General features: G+C 38.9%; 2 protein-coding genes and 1 pseudogene across 3 annotated transcripts in view; all 3 read left to right on the top strand.

The window, feature by feature from the left end:
* The window catches only part of LOC146978227 (major histocompatibility complex class I-related protein 1-like), a 246,574-nt gene that overhangs the window by 67,668 nt on the left and 156,833 nt on the right, over positions 1 to 22,073 (top strand). The window lies entirely within an intron of this gene.
* Positions 6,486 to 10,284, top strand: LOC146978235 (H-2 class I histocompatibility antigen, Q10 alpha chain-like; annotated as a pseudogene). The gene is made up of 5 exons (XR_015037005.1): positions 6,486 to 6,783; positions 6,985 to 7,275; positions 8,423 to 8,707; positions 9,330 to 9,467; positions 10,238 to 10,284. The product of XR_015037005.1 is annotated as an H-2 class I histocompatibility antigen, Q10 alpha chain-like (transcript).
* LOC146978234 (H-2 class I histocompatibility antigen, Q10 alpha chain-like) lies at positions 13,665 to 20,982 on the top strand. Its single transcript, XM_085790926.1, has 7 exons — positions 13,665 to 13,778; positions 15,808 to 16,080; positions 16,270 to 16,560; positions 18,848 to 19,132; positions 19,755 to 19,892; positions 20,667 to 20,709; positions 20,941 to 20,982. The coding sequence occupies exons 1-7, from the start codon at positions 13,724 to 13,726 to the stop codon at positions 20,963 to 20,965; spliced, it is 1,110 nt and encodes a 369-aa protein (XP_085647052.1). The 5' UTR covers positions 13,665 to 13,723; the 3' UTR covers positions 20,966 to 20,982.

Here is a 22,073-nt window from a genome sequence, read left to right as displayed (position 1 = left end):
GTGACTGCTGAAGCAGTCACACTATTGTTCTTCTGTTTGGCCATTTTCTTCCGCCTTTTTACGGTCTTCTTCTAGTCCTTCATACTTTGTGCTATTTCAACAATTCATATATCAAAACGTGCAGCTTTTTTTGAACTTTATCGGCATTACTTTTCTCTTTTTAACTATTTATACTTTTTCAAATATTTAACTTTTTCACAAAAAATCTCACATTCATCAAAGTCTCAACCTCTCTTCTTCACAACTCCACTGTAGTGTAGGGGTTAGGGTAACTGCTTGCCAACCCTAAGGTCACTGGTTCGAATCCAAGGGAAGAACTCTTGTTATGTTATGTTGAATTCTGCTCTCCTCCCCCGCCTTCAATTGGTTACAGGTGTTTGTTATCTCCTTGATTACTCATACCAGTTTGCAGCACATCATCACATTACAATGAATGACAACAGTTTTGAAAGCAGTGTGCTCTCTGTAGCCGAGTGGCAGAGTAAAGGTTTAGTGATCATATGGTCATGGGTTCGATTCCTGCCTCAGTCTTTTCACTTCATTGCTTGACTTTTGATTCCAATTATTCAGCTGTCATTGGACAGTCTTTGATTCCTCATAGTATAAAGCTCATTGTAACTCAGGTTCTCTGTGGCCATATGGTTAGTGCTCAGCCTGAAATTCACAGACATTTTCATTCTAAGTCATTCAAGCTTGACTCTCAAGCTTTCTTGATGTTGACAGTGTGCAGATCATTAACAGACAACAGTCTCTGCAACTGTGTGTGCACTGTGGCCTAGAGGCAGAGTGGAAGTCTAATGACCATGAGGTTGTGGGTTCGATTCTGACCTTGGTCAAACATTTGTATGGTGATCACAGCTTGCGCTATTTGCTAATTCTGCAACAGCGTTCAGTTGCTTTCAGCAGTCACACCATTTCCATTCTTGGAAATGCTTTTTCTAGTTCTAGTTAGTGTGACTGCTGAAGCAGTCACACTATTGTTCTTCTGTTTGGCCATTTTCTTCCGCCTTTTTACGGTCTTCTTCTAGTCCTTCATACTTTGTGCTATTTCAACAATTCATATATCAAAACGTGCAGCTTTTTTTGAACTTTATCGGCATTACTTTTCTCTTTTTAACTATTTATACTTTTTCAAATATTTAACTTTTTCTGATTTTTTTCAGCTTTATAATGTGTGTGTGTTGCGTCTAACGAGCAGAGCCAGAGTGGTGTCAGAGTGGAGAGAGGCAAAAAAACATTCTAGAGTTTTTCTGGCTAAACTGTCAGCACGGCCACAAATTAAACTCTAGACAAATTATTTTCTCCAGTTTTGTAGCCACACTTGTCTTCTGGCTAAAATTCTGGTCAAAAATGCAAAGAGACTTAGATAATAATTTAAAATATTTTTTAAATGCAGCCAGGGAGCTCTCTGCTCCCATTCAGCTCAATGCATTTTTTTCACATCAGCAGGAGAAGGAGCTCAACTTTGTAACTTGCTGTTAAGTGCTTTTTAATTCATTTTAATTCACCAAAAAATAGTCACAGGTCACAAAAAAGTCCTCTCCTTACTTGGTGTGGCTAATGTATACTCATTTATTTTTATTTTAAGCATCATTGAAAAATCTCACATTCATCAAAGTCTCAACCTCTCTTCTTCACAACTACACTGTAGTGTAGGGGTTAGGGTGGATGCTTGCCAACCCTAAGGTCACTGGTTCGAATCCAAGGGAAGAACTCTTGTTATGTTATGTTGAATTCTGCTCTCCTCCCCCGCCTTCAATTGGTTACAGGTGTTTGTTATCTCCTTGATTACTCATACCAGTTTGCAGCACATCATCACATTACAATGAATGACAACAGTCTTCAAAGCAGTGTGCTCTCTGTAGCCGAGTGGCAGAGTAAAGGTTTAGTGATCATATGGTCATGGGTTCGATTCCTGCCTCAGTCTTTTCACATCATTGCTTGACTTTTGATTCCAATTATTCAGCTGTCATTGGACAGTCTTTGATTCCTCATAGTATAAAGCTCATTGTAACTCAGGTTCTCTATGGCCATATGGTTAGTGTGTTAGGTGTTGTGCTATTTCAACAATTCATATATCAAAACGTGCAGCTTTTTTTTAACTTTATCGGCATTACTTTTCTCTTTTTAACTATTTATACTTTTTAAAATATTTAACTTTTTCTGCAAATTAAACTCTAGACAAATTATTTTCTCCAGTTTTGTAGCCACACTTGTCTTCTGGCTAAAATTCTGGTCAAAAATGCAAAGAGACTTAGATAATAATTTAAAATATTTTTTAAATGCAGCCAGGGAGCTCTCTGCTCTCATTCAGCCCAATGCTGAGAGTTGTCCACAACTCTGTCTGTAGTCCAGTTTGTAAGGTGGCCGCTTACCAACCCCAAGGTCACTAGTTCGAATCCAGGCTGAGCAATCTTGTTATGTGATGTTGAATTCTGCTCCCCTCCCCCACCCTCAATTGGTTACAGGTGTTCGTTAAGAGACGCATTAATTGCTTCTGCCACCGTTTGCAGCACATCATCACATTACAATGGCAACATGCTGATGTCTGTGCTCTCTGTGGCGAAGTGGCAGAGTAAAGGTTTATTGATCATGAGGTCATGGGTTTGATTCCTTACTTTTTTTTTTAAGCAGAAGCCAGTGATCCTCTTATCAAAGGTTTTCTTTACCCCTCACATACAGTCTCTGTCTGTAGCCTAGTGGTTAGCTTGCTGGTCTGGAGACCTGAAGGTTGCTGGTTCAAATCTTGCCTCAACAACAATTATAGTGAATTATTTTCCCAGTTGTCCTCTGTTGACTTCTGATAACTTGCTTCATGTTGAAACTGCTGCTCTCAGCCTGAAATTCACAGAAATTTTCATTCTAAGTCATTCAAGCTTGACTCTCAAGCTTTCTTGATGTTGACAGTGTGCAGATCATTAACAGACAACAGTCTCTGCAACTGTGTGTGCACCGTGGCCTAGAGGCAGAGTGGAAGTCTAATGACCATGAGGTTGTGGGTTCGATTCCGACCTTGGTCAAACATTTGTATGGTGATCACTGCTTGCACTATTTGCTAATTCTGCAACAGCGTTCAGTTGCTATCAGCAGTCACACCATTTCCATTCTTAGAAATGCTTTTTCTAGTTATTTTTCCACTTCCGGCCGACTTTCGGTTCGCATCTAGTCCTGCAACTCTTCGAGACATATTATATATCAAAACGTGCGGCTTGATCGGGATCGCTGTGCTATTACTTTTCTCAACAGTGTACGAATTTTTCGCGACGTAAGTCGCGATTTACTGCGCAAAATTTTTGCATGTAAGTCAATGGGACGGGCGGAAAAAAAAGACCAATCATTGGAGTTTAACAAATGTCTACTGCTCAGGCATACTTTCACCTAGAGACTCCATTTAAACTTTAAACAGTAGACACAAGTCTTGTGTATTGTCGTATTACTCCACGTTTTGATAGGTCATATAGTTTTTGATCAATCCCTGATCAATGACCATGATCATTTTTGGAGAAATTATGAGATTATAATGGGTGTGTATTGGACAGAATGTTCGTGTCAGAGTGCGTGACATCATCGGTTAGAGTGGGAGAGAGTGAAGAAACATTCTGTATTTTTTCTGGATAAACTGTCAGCACGGCCACAATTTACACTCTACAGACATAATTTTTTCAGAATTTGTAAGACAAACTTGTTATCTCTCATGTCATGTGCTCAAAATATCAGAGAGACTTACAGAATTGACAGAATCAGCCTCTGAGTGCGGCCACGTCTGTCTCTGCTCCTCATTGAGTCCAATACAAATATTTTCTGAGAGAAGCAGAACGGCCTGATGTTTTAAAACTGCCAGCGTCGCCAAAATATTTACTGTAGAAACACCAAATCGTACCGAAATTTTCAGTAAGTCCTTAGAGCAACGTTGATCTGTGTTTTGTTCTGATAGGAGTTACCGTTTTCTCATGCTAGGCCTAATTGTGAGACCGGTGCAGAGGCAGAAAATGGCTCTTTTTCTCCACGTTTCTGTCTGTCTCAGCCTGCGGGGGCCCCTATCGCCGTGGTAACCTCTTTGATCCTCAGGCCAGAGCTCGTTAACTTCATAAACAATCCACCTGGCGCTCGTTTAAATGTTTATAAACACAGACACAGCTAAATCAGACTGACACAGGATGCAGCTACTAACTAACTATGTGTCAAGTCAGTCACACACACACACACACACAGACTCTAGAGCCAGCTTCATGTGATTACAGACACACACACACACACACACACACACACACACACACAGACTCTAGAGCCAGCTTCATGTGATTACAGTCACACACACACAAACACACACACACCTTCATGTGATTAAAACACAGTTAACGTGCAACAGAATTTAAACTTAAACCATGATTTAATCTGGTTTTAAAGTTAAACCTTGTTGGTGTCACACACACACACACACAAACACACACGCACACACACACACACACACACACACACACACAGTTAACCTAATGTGGTTACAGCTCCTCCATATCAGTGCTTATAGAAAGATGATCATGTGTCTGTCTGATCAGCTCTGTCTTGACCTTAAAGCAGATATCATCGGCACGGCCGTTTCGGCTAATGCTGTGTTCAAGGCAGGCTTTTGAAACCGTAAGTTACAGCTTCAAGTCACAACTACGACTTGGTAGCGTTCCAGGTAACCCGTAGCTCGTGTTTTTACCGTCCTGTTGTCTGTGAAAGTTCCCTATAACGGCCACTCGTAACTTCCGACCCGTGAACTCGTACCAGATCGAACTGGTATGACTTCACAGGAAGGAAAAACACAAAGTACGAGTTTCCTTGAACGCACCATGAGTTAGCAGCCCCCGCCCTTGTCAGGCATCAATTGGTCCTCGTGCTACGTCACCACATTCACGCGCATCCCTTGGCTGCACACACAGCCCTTCATGCCGTTCTCTCCCCTCATTGGATAACACTTGTATCCCACAAGGAAAATTTTCTCCTCGGGTTACAGCAGAGCAGAGTGACGGAGAGACTCGTGTTTAGGCTGAAATACTTCATGTAAGTGATTGCTGACGGAAAATAGGACTATTTAGGACTTATATTAACAAAAACATTCCACTGATATCTGCTTTAAGATCGTGGGTTTGATTCCCATGTTGACAGAGATGGCACAACCCGCAGTAGCTCCCGTGGCCCATTCAAAATTTCCCGAGAGGAAATTTTCTAGTTCTTCTTCTTCTTTCTTCTTCTTTAGGGTCTGGAATTCTTTCTTTCTTCTTCCGAGTGGGAAGTCATACTTCCCATGGGTGAAAACTCACCAAACTTTACAGAAATGTCCGGCCCCGTGCCAGATATCTTAAATTTAAAAACTTAAAAAAAAAAAAAACCTAGAAAATCAACAGTACATGCTACAGTGTTGAAACTTTCACCAAACTGTAGCCCCAATACTGCTGAAACTGTTGTCCACTTAAACTCATACAAATTATGAAGTCCATCACTCAAACTTGCTAGAGAGCATCTCCAGACTGCCCCCCCACCCCCGTCGGATAGTTCGACTCTGACCACCACCATGGTCTCCTGAAACCCTGTGAGAAACACTGAGATACACCAAAAAAGGTTTTCAGCTGTGGTTTTCAGGCTGCCTCCAGAGATGAGCAGCTCCTGCTGGTTTGTGTGCTCTCACTGCTCTGACATTTTTTCCAAAGACCCTGGTCATACTGTTTGAAGTAATTAGAGGGCCTCCGGTCTTTGTGGTGGTAGCCAGTGTTGTCCTGCAAAGTATTCTCCTCCACAGCAGGGTTGAAATTAAATTGATAAAGAAAAAAAGAGGTATAGTTGAGTGCACTTTCAGCAAATCTATAAATGAACAGGTTCAGTAGTTTGGCAAATCAAGGTTTTAAGTGTGTTTGTGTGTGTGTGTGTGTGTGTGTGTGTGTGTGTACACTAATATCCCTTTCCAGGCATTTACACCATAAATATCACAGCTCTAGGTTTCACGTGCTTCTTATCCATAATGGAGGGTGGGGGCCGTCACTTTGTCCCTCTGGCTCCTCAAAAGCTGATCTATCCTTCTGTGAGCTTTCACCTTCCTGCCTTCCTCCACCTCATCTCCTGACAGCTCTAAGTCTGACTTGCCTTTCACAATTCTGAGTAAAATTATCTCTGCCTCCTGAAGTATGGACATTTTTTTTGTTTGTTTTTTAAACAGACCTTAGTAAGACGTGCTGTCCCCTTCAAAGCACACTGAATTAAGGTTGTGTTTTGACAGTTAAAATTATTATACATTGCAGAAATCTTATTAAATTGAAGTTAAGGCACTCATATTGAAGAAACCACCTGATTATTATGAACAGAAACATGATATCTGCAACAACAAAAAAAAGATCTCTTAAATCCCTTACTGCCATAACATGTGGATGCTGTTATTCCCGTCATTTTGAAAGACAGTGCATGTGGTTTGTGTCACTCCCCGACAACTGTGACAGTGTTAATAAATATTTGTCTGTCCTGTGTGATTTCCAGAGAAACATTCCCTCACTTACATCTACACGGTCCTCTCCAAACCAGTCAGTCTCCCTGGTATCCATGAGTTCACAGCCATGGGTCTGATGGACGACAGGTTGATCGACTACTTTGACAGTGAACACCAGAAGAAAGTTTCCAAACAGCCATGGATGGAAGAGAAGCTTGAGGCTGATTACTGGGAGAAAGGCACACAGTCCCGCCAGAGCAAGCAGCAGTTTTTCAAAGTCAACATTAAAATCCTGATGGATCGAATGAGACAGAATGAAACAGGTAAGATGTGGGCAATGTGAGGGGCTGTTGATGATTCACTTGTAACTTTTGCTACATTTATTGAAACCAACATGGTTTTTATGAGATTTTGTAATGTGTCTTGTAGGTGACTTTACTTCAGTGTTTATCCAGAAAACCTCTGCAGCATCTTATACTGTGATGTGTATGTTTATGTGTTTGTCTTACTGTTCTGCCCCATAGACATCCATGTCCTTCAGTGGATGCACGGCTGTGAGGGCGACCTTCAGCCCAGCGGCAAGTTAAAGTTCGTTCGTGGCATGGACATGTACAGCTATGATGGAGACAACTTCGTGTCCTTCGATGTCACCAACTCTGTCTGGGTGGCTGCAACTAATGCAGCTCTGGAGACCACGAGAAAGTGGGACAATGTCCAGGTCCTGGCAGAATACACCAAAGGCTACCTGGAGAATGAGTGCATGGATTGGTTGAACAAGTTCATGACTTATGGAGCGGAACAGCTGAAGGCTGCCTGTAAGAAAGATGTGGCAACATTTTCCATCAGCAAACACTATAATTGATATTAAGTATTATTTTATGTAATCCATATCTTTTTAAAATGTAGAATCCATTTAGGAGCCAAAATCATAATCAAACTTGGGGGAACACCATATTCATAAACCGTGATCTTGAAAATGGTATTGGAAAATATGAATGTATAGAATAGTTGAAATAAAATAATAAATCAATCAGACTCTATTTATAGAGCAATGAAAATATAGCACAAAGTGCTTTACACCATAAAAGCAGACAAAACGAAGCAAAAATAAAACCCAAAGTCACGCAACTACACACACACACACACACACACACACACACACACACACACACACACACACATACACACACTCATTTATAGAGTTTGAAAGAAGGCAACTGAAGCGCTATCTTACTCTCAACAATTTGCCGTGAAGAAACACCAGGGACTGGCTAAAACCAAATAAATAAAATGAGCTAAAATTTAGCATAAGTGAAAGAACATGATAAAAATAACTAAAATTATAAAAATAGATAAATAAATAAAGACAAATTAAAAATAAATAAATAAATAAACAGTAAAATTTGAGAAATAAAAGGATAGGAAAACTAATAAAATAGTAAAACCTGGTAAGTAAAATCTAATCAAAAGCCAAGCTGAAAAGGTGTGTCTTAAGTTTATTCTTAAAAATATTCACATTCGCAACTGCTCTCAGGTCTTCAGGAAGGCTGTTCCACAGTCGTGAGCCGTAATAACAAAAGTTATAGTTGTAAGTTAACTTTAGGTTTTAACAAAAGGTCTCTATCTGAAGACCTGAGTTCTGGATGGCTCATAAGTTAAAAGCAAATCTGACAGATAAGAAGGACTAAGACCATTAAGAGCTTTAAAAACCAATAAAATAATCTTAAAATTGATTCTGAAGTACATGCAGGGACTTTAAAATGGGTGTAATGTGAGCTCTCTTGCTGGTCTTCATTAGCACACGTGCAGCTGAGTTTTGGAGTAGTTGTAATGGTGCGATATTCTTTTTAGGAAGATCAGAAAGAAGAGCATTGCAATAATCAATCCTACAGGTAAAATAAACAAATAAAATACTAAAGACACCATGCAAACAGGAACTCACCTAATGTTTTCTCCTTCCAGCTCCACCTGAGATCCACCTGTTTGCAAAGAGCTCAGTGGTTAAGACCAATATCATTTTGACGTGCCTGGCAACTGGTTTCCTCCCAAAAGACATCACACTGCAGATCAAAAGAAACTGCCGTATCTTTGAGATCGAAGATGGATTAAAATCCTCAGGTGTTCGTCCAAATGAAGACGACACCTTCCAGAGGAGAGACAGCGTGGAGATTTTGAGAAGTGACAAGTCTGCATACACCTGTGAAATCATCCATACGGCTTCAGGAGTAAATGTTGAAAGGTCGTGGGGTAAGAACATGCTTCTTACTGTTTGCATATGTCAACATTTCTGTATTGAAGAAATTATAAAAACTGTAAATTAAATTAGGTGTGCAATATGGACAGTATTACAGAATATACTGACAACATGTCTGTAATGACTGAAATGTTGATTCAAATGACCTCACCAACTAAGGTAAATATTTTCAATGCCAGCAGACGAGATCTCTGAAGGATAATCTATCTTTAACCAAAATTTGACAGGGACTCGCCATCGGTAAACATGCCAGTGTAGCCACAGGAAATATACCAAACAAAAAAGACAGACTATGAGCAGTTTAATGGTTGAACTCATGCTAATCAGATCCAAGTTAGACAACCAGATGTGTTTCTTTATTGAGCAGACTAAAACCATACATTTCTCTTTTGGTTTACTCTCAGTAAATCTTCCTGGGAGGTTGCTATGTCAGCAGTTACAGTTGTGCACACTGGCATAAGGAGAAACATTATATCATAATTCATTTAATTAAATCTGAGCATCATCGTCTTTTAAGAGCTACACATCCATAGTAAATTGAGTCTTTCAAATAGAAATAATGTTGAATGAAGAAATCTGAACATAAAACAAATGGGGATGTTTTCTGTGTTTTAGATCACAAAATTGTTGATCCAGAGTCTGAAGGAGATGGAATCATCATTGGTGCAGCTGTGGGTGCGGTGGTCTTCTTGGTTGGTGTTGCTCTTGGTTTTGGTGGACGGGCTTTGTTCTTTAGGAATCGCCGAACTGGTGGTAGGCGGCACACACATTTGTCAATATAATGGCTACACAGGTCCAGGTTGATAAAACAACGAGAATAAATTCAACTTTTTTCAAGTTCTATGATGTTCAGACCACATCATTCATATCTGTGGATAACGAGGGATGTTACAAAAACCTCTTAATAAATTGCAATGCAATTGTCGGCTATGCAATGTAGCAGCAGTTTAGTTTCTACATTACCTATTTTCTTTAAAGCAAAACATGAATTCCTAAAACAACAGTTTTTTCTGTCTTAATGTTGTAAGTAATTAAGTAAGTAAATTTAATTTATATAGCACTTTTCATAGATAAAATCACAAAATGCTTTACAACAAGGATAAAATGCAATAAAATACAGTATACAGAGATCACAAACAAAATATACATAACAGCACAATTACAGGTAACTTTACAGAGGCCCCACAACGTCAACATCAGTTGAAAGCCTGTCTAGTTCTTTCTTAAAACCTTCAGTGGACTCTATGCTGCGTAAGGTCGATGGTAGAGCATTCCAAAGGCGAGGGGCACAGGCCTGGGAAGAGCAGTCACCTTGTGTTTTAAAACGGGTGCAGGGGACCATCAAGAGTTTTCTGGTCTGAACGTGAGGGGGAATAGGGTGTGTTGTGTTTAATGACAGGCTCTGCCAGGGAAAGAGACATCTATGCCCTAGGTAAGAAAAACAAGTTCTGATCTGGATCAAACGTGACTCAATCAGGAGGAAAATACTAATTGCACCTGCCTCTCTGTATGTGTTTGTTTAGATTCTCAGTCCAGTGGATTCAGTGCATCTACCGCCTCTGATGGGTAATCATGCAGTTACACAATTGAATAGTGTATTAAAGTAATAAAGTATTTTTTGTTGATTCTCACCTTATTTATTTGAAGTGGGTTCAGAATTTCTACATTTAAATAAGTAGTATCTTTAATAAGACCAAGTCCATGTGCGTCTGGAATTTCAGTGGATTTATTCCTGCATCTATATGAATACCACAATGCCTTTCCTTTTCTGCACAGCTTCAGCATCGTCTCTCAGCAATAGTAGTGGTGGAGAGACTGGTAAGCATCGTAGTTGTATGAACAATATGTCACTCCAAAATTGCCTGATAAACTAAAGAAAAGTAAACAGATGTGTTACATCTTTTTTTATCTAAGGGTCCAGGCAACAGGAACTCAAGCCAGAAGAATCATCATCTCAAGAAATGGGACAGTGCTCACATGATCTTAATAAGCTTCTGCAAATATCAACCAATCTACCAAATTGACAGTGGGTAGAAATGAAAAGGGGACCATGAAAGAAATTAAGTTGGGAAATAACAGTCAAAAAGAAGAAGAATAAGTATGTAAATAGGTAATTGTCCTCTGGATTTCTAGAGGGTTTTGAAACGACTGTCTCAACATTTAAGAATGGCAATAGGAATTTCCAAGGGGAAAAAGGATACTGATATAGGTATGGGTTTTAACTTCAGAAGAGTAATTGACAGTTGCATTATGTTGCTAAAGTGAAAACGTTTTTCAACCTTGGGGGGAGGGGTTGGGTTAGTTAAAAGAGGGAGGTTATATCAAGGGCTCAAAGTCCTGGTGATATACATGTGTCTCTACTGAGGCCTTAATAAAGCAGATCGAGATAAATAGAAGAAGAGGACAGATGAAATGCAATCAGGGAGGATGACCTAATGCCTTTATTGTGATCTATTAAATACAAGATATACTGTGTGATGGGTTATATGGTGAATTAAGGTTTTAGTCTCAACTGTGATTTTTTACTTGATATCTTTTTTGTTGTCTCTATCATTGGTCGATTAGCTTTGATAAGAATGCTTAGAATCAAAAGTAAGTAACATTTATTTGTATTGCACTTTTCAGAGAGAGAACTCGCAAAGTGCTTTACGGGGTTAAAATACCCTGCCAAATATGTAAGGTTGTTTTGTGAAACTTGACACTTACATTTTTTTCTTTTCTTTTTTTATAAACAGATTTTCTCTATTTTGCTAAAAAGAAAAAATTGCACTTTGCATTAGTCTATTTGTGTAAGAAATCAGAATACTAAAATCTGCTAAGATGTATCGTAGTTATATCAGTGTGTGACATGTGACATAAAATGTGTTGGTTTTACCTAAAAAGTTGAGAATAAATGGAATAGAATAGAATCAAGGCAATAATAATTTTGTGGACCAAAAACAGTTAAGGAGTGACATTGTCTTAATTCAGGGTTGTGTACATTTTCCTTTAAAATGACAAAATTGAACACTATTTAGATGATGTCATCTGTTTGTTATAAAGTGTGTGTGATTTCATGCCTATGCAAATTAAATTAAATAAAGGATGTAAATGATTTGTGAAAAGCTGAATTGAAGCTGTGTGTTTAATAAGATGTATTTTAGAGGTTTGAGGTGTTTTTGTGAAGGAAAAACAATCAGTTGATCTAATTAAGTCAGTTTCTGTTTTCGCTGGCTGTGCACCAGTCTGTTCACCACGGTCTGACTTGTCATGCAGGTCGTCCACTGGGTCCTTACACTGAAACATACACTGTTCGCTAACCACTGTAAAAAAAAAATTAAAAAATCCATGATGGGGAAGAATCATGGCTGTAATACATCCATGGGAAGAATCGTTGGTGTTGGTCATGTGAGTTTTACAAAAAGAAAATTTTGATCAGAGTTAAAAATTGTGAATTATATGTACAGTAGTATACTCTTTATGTCTTTCAGACCTGTTTCCCTGCTGGGCTGCAAGTAGCTGGTAGTCGGTAAGGGGACAGTTCAACATACCAGATATTTTTAACTTACATTTACTCAGTTTGTGTTTTTATGGATTTAATAAAGTCTTTGAAACATATAAAAACAGTCCATATCACACCCACATCTAAACAATATAAAAATTTAAAACAGGGCCTCATATCAGCCTCCTTTGTTTCCCTGCATGTCAGCATGGAGAGAGGTGCACACCTGCCTCACTCCCCCGGCCGAACCAACAGACACACAACACTTGTTCATACAGCTAGACCTATTTCTACCCGCCTCTTAAATTTTGCACCTCCCCTCTCCTACTCGGTGCCACCTGCCACATAGTTAGCCTATGAAAAATTGAAGATTCACCAAAAACAAAAACAACAAAGAAGTGAGTAAAGAACCGCCAAGCTCAAAAAGACAACGTGGAGTTTGTTCTTATGCCACTGAACCACACTGTAGATCAGGGGTCGGCAACCTTTGTGACATGGACTGCCAGTTTGAAATTTCCTTGTCAACGTCTGCCACTACAATAAAACAACATGACACAAAATACAAGAACAACATAACTGGAATTTAATAAAATCGTAATCGTAAAAATTGTATACCTATATGGATAGATAAAATCATTTAATCTATATAGCCCACATCTAACCATATTTTGAAGATATTTTCCCATTATTCACAACGGGGGGATCCAACACTGCTTTTCAGCCTATTAAAACATTTTGCAGTGCGAGGAAAATGCAGAATCCAGAAAAAAAATCTATCATATGAAACAGCCACAACATTTCACTGACCTGGACAGTATGAGTGACAGACAAACAGGTGATCATTTAACAGCTGTGTAGTTGGGTTGCAGCGTCATCGTCAGGTTTATTGATACACTGTGAGCTATAGCGGTGAGAAATTTAGCGGTGGAGGTGCCAGCGTGCCAGTGATCATGCTGCGGCGTGGCACCCGTGGCACGCGTGCCAAAGGCTGCCGACCTCTGCTGTAGATGGTTTGCTTTATATTTTCAAAAATACCCATTAGCCACCTGCCAACATAGTTAAGAAGGAGTCAAAAAGCCAACAGAGAAGTCAGAAATAGCCTACTGTACTGTCCAGTGTTGGGTATAGTTACTTTGAAAAGTAAATTATTAGGCTACATTACAACATTGCTGTTAATTAAAACTAATTTGTACGTTACTGCATTAGCCTACCTATGAATTTGAAGCGTTCGAACACTGATAAGCATATTAACCTTTCTGAGTAAAGTCAATCTACCCCTCACCCGCCCCTGAAATCTCATGCAATATATCACTTTACAGGCAGCATTGGACGCACTGTCAGTCTTATCTGTTATCTTATTATCTGACCAACGGTCAGGTAGTTGACAGAAGCAGGAAACAGACTAGTCGTTGGACGACACGGAGTAAAGATCCTTGACCTTGAGTCGGGTAAAATGCTAAAAAAAAAAAAAAAAAAGAATAAGAAGAAAGTTTTAGAAGGAGTAAAGAGACGCTAAACTGAAAACACAATGTTTTTCATCGCAATCTTTGTCCTTCTCGGGACAGGGTTGATGGTTAACAGCGGTAAGTGAAGACTTTTTGGCCACGTGAAAGTGAAAGTAAACGGCAGTTGTCACGTCTTTAAAATTTCAGGCTTCTGCTTTGTTTTTTGAGTTGAGGATGTAATCGACGATAAGTTGTTGACTTGTTTTGAAATGTAAGTAGCCTATTCACTAAATTACACAGCCAGAGAAGAGGGAATTAATCAGGCTAATGTGCATTTTTCATGGGCCTTGTTTTAGAAAGTATCCCTTCAGGGCCGTGCACGAGACCGGCATTAAGTTAGTTTAATATTCAACATTCATTTGACCTAGGCCTATCAAAAATACAAACCTATTATGCGCTTCAACCATTTGAGTGAATGATGTCAAACCAACTGTGCAGCATACAGATTCCTCATTTACCACAAGGCTTATTTTTCAAATATATCTTTTTGTAATTTTCTTTACAATTAAAATAAATAAATGAAATTATTATGCTCCTTGACCTTTTGACCTCAAGATGTCAAACCAACTATATAACACCCTTAATTTGAAAAAATAACTTATAATAGTAATAAATAGTGTATTATGCAGTTGGTTTGACATCTTGAGGTCAAAAGGTCAAGAAACATAATCATTTTATTAGGGTCCGGACACTATTGTGTTTCTAGGAATTCTTCTTCTTCTTTCTTCTTCTTTAGGGTCTGGAATTCTTTCTTTCTTCTTCCGAGTGGGAAGTCATACTTCCCATGGGTGAAAACTCACCAAACTTTACAGAAATGTCCGGCCCCGTGCCAGATATCTTAAATTTAAAAACTTTAAAAAAAAAAATACCTAGAAAATCAACAGTACATGCTACAGTGTTGAAACTTTCACCAAACTGTAGCCCCAATACTGCTAAAACTGTTGTTCACTTAAACTCATACAAATGAGTTTAAGTCACTCAGTTTTTTTCAAAAGCTGTAAAACTTATAAAGCTCCTCCCATAAGTTTTGCTCAATTGTCACCAAACTTGCTAGAGAGCATCTCCAGACTGCCTCCCCACCCCCACCCCCACCCCCACCCCCGTTGGATAGTCCGACTCTGACCACCGCCATGGTCTCCTGAAACCCTGTGGGAAACACTGAGATTTTAAGGCTGCCTCCAGAGATGAGCAGCTCCTGCTGGTTTGTGTGCTCTCACTGCTCTGACATTTTTTCGAAGACCCTGGTCATACTGTTTGAAGTAATTAGAGGGCCTCCGGTCTTTGTGGTGGTAGCCAGTGTTGTCCTGCAAAGTATTCTCCTCCACAGCAGGGTTGAAATTAAAGTGATAAAGAAAAAAAGAGGTATCGTTGAGTGCACTTTCAGCAAATCTATAAATGAACATGTTCAGTAGTTTGGCAAATCAAGGTTTTAAGTGTGTTTGTGTGTGTGTGTGTGTGTGTGTGTGTGTGTGTGTGTGTGTGTGTGTGTGTGTGTGTGTGTGTGTGTGTGTGTGTGTGTGTGTACACACTAATATCCTTTTCCAGGCATTTACACCATAAATATCACAGCTCTAGGTTTCACGTGCTTCTTATCCATAATGGAGGGTGGGGGCCGTCACTTTGTCCCTCTGGCTCCTCAAAAGCTGATCTATCCTTCTGTGAGCTTTCACCTTCCTGCCTTCCTCCACCTCATCTCCTGACAGCTCTAAGTCCGACTTGCCTTTCACAATTCTGAGTAAAATTATCTCTGCCTCCTGAAGTATGGACATTTTTTTTTGTTGTTTTTTAAACAGACCTTAGTAAGACGTGCTGTCCCCTTCAAAGCACACTGAATTAAGGTTGTGTTTTGACAGTTAAAATTATTATACATTGCAGAAATCTTATTAAATTGAAGTTAAGGCACTCATATTGAAGAAACCACCTGATTATTATGAACAGAAACATGATATCTGCAACAACAAAAAAAAGATCTCTTAAATCCCTTACTGCCATAACATGTGGATGCTGTTATTCCTATCATTTTGAAAGAGAGTGCATGTGGTTTGTGTCACTCCCCGACAACTGTGACAGTGTTAATAAATATTTGTCTGTCCTGTGTGATTTCCAGAGAAACATTCCCTCACTTACATCTACACGGTCCTCTCCAAACCAGTCAGTCTCCCTGGTATCCATGAGTTCACAGCCATGGGTCTGATGGACGACAGGTTGATCGACTACTTTGACAGTGAGCACCAGAAGAAAGTTCCCAAGCAGCCATGGATGGAAGAGAAGCTTGAGGATGATTACTGGGAGAAAGGCACACAGTCCCGCCAGAGCAAGCAGCAGTTTTTCAAAGTCAACATTAAAATCCTGATGGATCGAATGAGACAGAATGAAACAGGTAAGATGTGGGCAATGTGAGGGGCTGTTGATGATTCACTTGTAACTTTTGCTACATTTATTGAAACCAACATGGTTTTTATGAGATTTTGTAATGTGTCTTACTTCAGTGTTTATCCAGAAAACCTCTGCAGCATCTTATACTGTGATGTGTATGTTTATGTGTTTGTCTTACTGTTCTGCCCCATAGACATCCATGTCCTTCAGTGGATGCACGGCTGTGAGGGCGACCTTCAGCCCAGCGGCAAGTTAAAGTTCGTTCGTGGCATGGACATGTACAGCTATGATGGAGACAACTTCGTGTCCTTCGATGTCACCAACTCTGTCTGGGTGGCTGCAACTAATGCAGCTCTGGAGACCAAGAGGAAGTGGGACAATGTCCAGGTCCTGGCAGAATACACCAAAGGCTACCTGGAGAATGAGTGCATGGATTGGTTGAACAAGTTCATGACTTATGGAGCGGAACAGCTGAAGGCTGCCTGTAAGAAAGATGTGGCAACATTTTTCATCAGCAAACACTATAATTGATATTAAGTATTATTTTATGTAATCCATATCTTTTTAAAATGTAGAATCCATTTAGGAGCCAAAATCATAATCAAACTTGGGGGAACACCATATTCATAAACCGTGATCTTGAAAATGGTATTGGAAAATATGAAAGTATAGAATAGTTGAAATAAAATAATAAATCAATCAGACTCTATTTATAGAGCAATGAAAATATAGCACAAAGTGCTTTACACCATAAAAGCAGACAAAACGAAGCAAAAATAAAACCCAAAGTCACGCAACTACACACACACACACACACACACACACACACACACACACACACACACACACACACACACTCATTTATAGAGTTTGAAAGAAGGCAACTGAAGCGCTATCTTACTCTCAACAATTTGCCGTGAAGAAACACCAGGGACTGGCTAAAACCAAATAAATAAAATGAGCTAAAATTTAGCATAAGTGAAAGAACATGATAAAAATTATAGCTGCTGCGCAGCGATGGGTCGGGTCCGGGCTACTTTTGGGCATATTTAGGCAATTCTGAGCAACAAACAGGAGAATAGGCAGACAAGACAGTTGACCTTATAATGTCCAATTTGCATCATTTGAGGATTGAACCCACAACCTCGGGAACCAAAGACCGTTGTCTATCGCACTGAGCTAATTGACAAGTGGCAGATCAACCGTGGCTTCACAAATTGAGTAAGCCATTCACTGTCGTGTAGGCAGATTTGAAACCACAGTAAAAAGAAAAATCAGTTTTTGAGGTAAAATAATGATATGTATTTGTAAAACATCTACTGTGACTCTTAAGATGTTAGGAGCCTTCGCACATGGTCCAGTCCAAGCTATTGGGCCCTTGCTGGGTCTCGAACTCACAACCTCTGACACCAAGAACCAGCTCCTAACTCGCTGAGCTAATTAGCTGGTAGTGAGACCTGCTGTGTAGCTTCATTTATCCACTCAGGTGAGTCAGTGCCCGGGCAGCTGTTGTAAAGGCAGATTTCAAAAATGGTCAAAAAGTCAGAAATTCTGTTATCTAAACAAAAATCTGTTAATACATAAATTGCATCTAGACAGCAAAGAATTTGATGGTATATGTTTACAGTACTGTTTACAGTCAAACGTTTTCATGCACTGTAGGCTCAATTTTTGCTTAATCAAAAATCCGAGAAACAAGTTTTGTGGAGGACGGTCTGGAGATGCTCTGTAGCAAGTTTGGTGACAATTGAGCAAAAATTGTGGGAGGAGATACATTTTAAAAGTTTTACAGTTATTGAAAAAAACAGAGTGATGGACTTCATAATTTGTAATAAGTTTAAGTGGACAAAAGTTTCAGCAGTATTGAGGCGACATTGTGGTGAAGTTTCAACACTGTAGCATCTACCGTTGGTTTGGTAGGAATTTTTAAAGTTTTTAAATTTAAACGCTTATTGTGCCCCCCCTAGGAGGGGGGGGCACATGTCCTTGGAGTTGAGTGAATCTGGCATGGGACTGAACCTTTGTGCAAAGTTTGGTGAGTTTTCGCCCATGGGAAGTATGACTTCCTTGGAAGAAGAAAGAAAGAAAGAAAGAAGAAGAATTCCTAGGAATACAATAGTGTCCCGGCAGCTTAGCTGCCCGGACCCTAATAACTAAAATTATAAAAATAGATAAATAAATAAAGACAAATTAAAAATAAATAAATAAATAAACAGTAAAATTTGAGAAATAAAAGGATAGGAAAACTAATAAAATAGTAAAACCTGGTAAGTAAAATCTAATCAAAAGCCAAGCTGAAAAGGTGTGTCTTAAGTTTATTCTTAAAAATATTCACATTCGCAACTGCTCTCAGGTCTTCAGGAAGGCTGTTCCACAGTCGTGAGCCGTAATAACAAAAGTTATAGTTGTAACTTTAGGTTTTAACAAAAGGTCTCTATCTGAAGACCTGAGTTCTGGATGGCTCATAAGTTAAAAGCAAATCTGACAGATAAGAAGGACTAAGACCATTAAGAGCTTTAAAAACCAATAAAACAATCTTAAAATTGATTCTGAAGTACATGCAGGGACTTTAAAATGGGTGTAATGTGAGCTCTCTTGCTGGTCTTCATTAGCACACGTGCAGCTGAGTTTTGGAGTAGTTGTAATGGTGCGATATTCTTTTTAGGAAGATCAGAATGAAGAGCATTGCAATAATCAATCCTATAGGTAATAATAATAAATAATAAAGACACCATGCAAACAGGAACTCACCTAATGTTTTCTCCTTCCAGCTCCACCTGAGATCCACCTGTTTGCAAAGAGCTCAGTGGTTAAGACCAATATCACTTTGACGTGCCTGGCAACTGGTTTCCTCCCAAAAGACATCACACTGCAGATCAAAAGAAACTGCCGTATCTTTGAGATCGAAGATGGATTAAAATCCTCAGGTGTTCGTCCAAATGAAGACGACACCTTCCAGAGGAGAGACAGCGTGGAGATTCTGAGAAGTGACAAGTCTTCATTCACCTGTGAAATCATCCATACGGCTTCAGGAGTAAATGTTGAAAGGTCGTGGGGTAAGAACATGCTTCTTACTGTTTGCATATGTCAACATTTCTGTATTGAAGAAATTATAAAAACTGTAAATTAAATTAGGTTTGCAATATGGACATTATTGCAGAATATACTGACAACATGTCTGTAATGGCTGAAATGTTGATTCAAATGACCTCACCAACTAAGGTAAATATTTTCAATGCCAGCAGACTAGATCTCTGAAGGATAATCTATCTTTAACCAAAATTTGACAGGGACTCGCCATCGGTAAACATGCCAGTGTAGCCACAGGAAATATACCAAACAAAAAAGACAGACTATGAGCAGTTTAATGGTTGATCTCATGCTAATCAGATCCAAGTTAGACAACCAGATGTGTTTCTTTATTGAGCAGACTAAAACCATAAATTTCTCTTTTGGTTTACTCTCAGTAAATCTTCCTGGGAGGTTTCTATGTCAGCAGTTACAGTTGTGCACACTGGCATAAGGAGAAACATTATATCATAATTCATTTAATTAAATCTTAGCATCATCGTCTTTTAAGAGCTACACATCCATAGTAAATTGAGTCTTTCAAATAGACATAATGTTGAATGAAGCAATCTGAACATAAAACAAATGGGGATGTTTCCTGTGTTTTAGATCACGAAATTGTTGATCCAGAGTCTGAAGGAGATGGAATCATCATTGGTGCAGCTGTGGGTGCGGTGGTCTTCTTGGTTGGTGTTGCTCTTGGTTTTGGTGGACGGGCTTTGTTCTTTAGGAATCGCCGAACTGGTGGTAGGTGCAATGCACACACATTTGTCAATATAATGGCTACACAGGTCCAGGTTGATAAAACAACGAGAATAAATTCTCCTTTTTTCTAGTTCTACGATGTTCAGACCACATCATTCATATCTGTGGATAACGAGGGATGTTACAAAAACCTCTTAATAAATTGCAAAGCAATTGTCGGCTATGCAATGTAGCAGCAGTTTAGTTTCTACATTACCTATTTTCTTTAAAGCAAAACATGAATTCCTAAAACAACAGTTTTTTCTGTCTTAATGTTGTAAGTAATTAATTAAGTAAATTTAATTTATATAGCACTTTTCATAGATAAAATCACAAAATGCTTTACAACAAGGATAAAATACAATAAAATACAGTATACAGAGATCACAAACAAAATACACATAACAGCACAATTACAGGTAACTTTACAGAGGCCCTACAACGTCAACATCAGTTGAAAGCCTGTCTAGTTCTTTCTTAAAACCTTCAGTGGACTCTATGCTGCGTAAGGTCGATGGTAGAGCATTCCAAAGGCGAGGGGCACAGGCCTGGAAAGAGCAGTCACCTTGTGTTTTAAAACGGGTGCGGGGGACCATCAAGAGTTTTCTGGTCTGAACGTCAGGGGGAATAGGGTGTGTTGTGTTTAATGACAGGCTCTGCCAGGGAAAGAGACATCTATGCCCTAGGTAAGAAAAACAAGTTCTGATCTGGATCAAACGTGACTCAATCAGGAGGAAAATACTAATTGCACCTGCCTCTCTGTATGTGTTTGTTTAGGCTCTCAGCCCAGTGGATTCAGTGCATCTACCGCCTCTGATGGGTAATCATGCAGTTACATAATTTAATAGTGTATTAAAGTAATAAAGTATTTTTTGTTGATTCTCACCTTATTTATTTGAAGTGGGTTCAGAATTTCTACATTTAAATAAGTAGTATCTTTAATAAGACCAAATAAAAGTCCATGTGCTTGGAAAAGCACATGGTCTGGAATTTCAGTGGATTTATTCCTGCATCTATATGAATACCACAATGCCTTTCCTTTTCTGCACAGCTTCAGCATCGTCTCTCAGCAATAGTAGTGGTGGAGAGACTGGTAAGCATCGTAGTTGTATGAACAATATGTCACTCCAAAATTGCCTGATAAACTAAAGAAAAGTAAACAGATGTGTTACATCTTTTTTTATCTAAGGGTCCAGGCAACAGGAACTCAAGCCAGAAGAATCATCATCTCAAGAAATGGGACAGTGCTCACATGATCTTAAGCTTCTGCAAATATCAACCAATCTACCAAATTGACAGTGGGTAGAAATGAAAAGGGGACTGTTACAACCAAAAACGTAATAACTGCCAATAACGTAATAACTGCCAATAATGTAATAATTTTGACCATTTCAAATGTAATAAAGCCAATAGTGTAATAATGTGCCAATAATGTAATAAAACTTTTGAGCCAATAACGTAATAACTTTTTGCCGATAATGTAATAAGGCATTACATTATGGGCTGGTTATTACGTTATTGGCCTGGTATTAAAAAAAACCTTTCAAAATGTAATAACTGGTGCCGATAATGTAATAATACATAAAAACTAGAAAATTTCCTCTCGGGAAATTTTGAATGGGCCACGGCTACTGCCGATTTTGCCATCTCTGTCAACATGGGAATCAAACCCACGATCTTAAGGTCAAGACAGAGCTGATCAGTCAGACACATGATCATCTTTCTATAAGCACTGATATGGAGGAGCTGTAATCACATTAGGTTAACTGTGTGTGTGTGTGTGTGTGTGTGTGTGTGTGTGTGTGTGTGTTTATCTTGTGTAATAGGGCCAGGACTCAATTAAAACAATTAATCTAATTAATTAGAGGCTTTGTAATTAATTTATCGCAATTAATTGCATTTTAATCGCATATAAATATTTGACCTGAGAACAGTGAGAAGCATTTTTTTCACATGGATTTTAGTATACCATTGAATGACTGAATAGCTTAAGCAACAAAACATTGTTTTTTTTTCAAGGTGGTACTTAACCAAGACCAACATGCAAATTATCGATTAATTCATTAATCGATATTTGATACAGATTTAAATGGTCTTTCCTGCCAATACACTATGATGATTACTGTAGTATATAACTAGGCTACATAAATCACAGTAGCATAAACTGATTTGTTGAACGGACCA

This window comes from Trachurus japonicus, chromosome 11 (assembly GCF_045865225.1).
Source record: "Trachurus japonicus isolate A0001 chromosome 11, Traja_1.0".
NCBI lineage: Eukaryota > Metazoa > Chordata > Actinopteri > Carangiformes > Carangidae > Trachurus > Trachurus japonicus.
The sequence above is the reverse complement of the archived record's forward strand: the minus strand, read 5'-3'. Positions and strand labels throughout refer to the sequence as shown.

Coding starts and splice junctions, on each gene's coding strand:
- LOC146978234 (XM_085790926.1), top strand. CDS start 13,724: ATGTTTTTCATCGCAATCTTTGTCCTTCTCGGGACAGGGTTGATGGTT. Junction 19,133..19,754: donor AAATGTTGAAAGGTCGTGGG/GTAAGAACATGC, acceptor CCTGTGTTTTAG/ATCACGAAATTGTTGATCCA. Junction 19,893..20,666: donor TAGGAATCGCCGAACTGGTG/GTAGGTGCAATG, acceptor GTGTTTGTTTAG/GCTCTCAGCCCAGTGGATTC.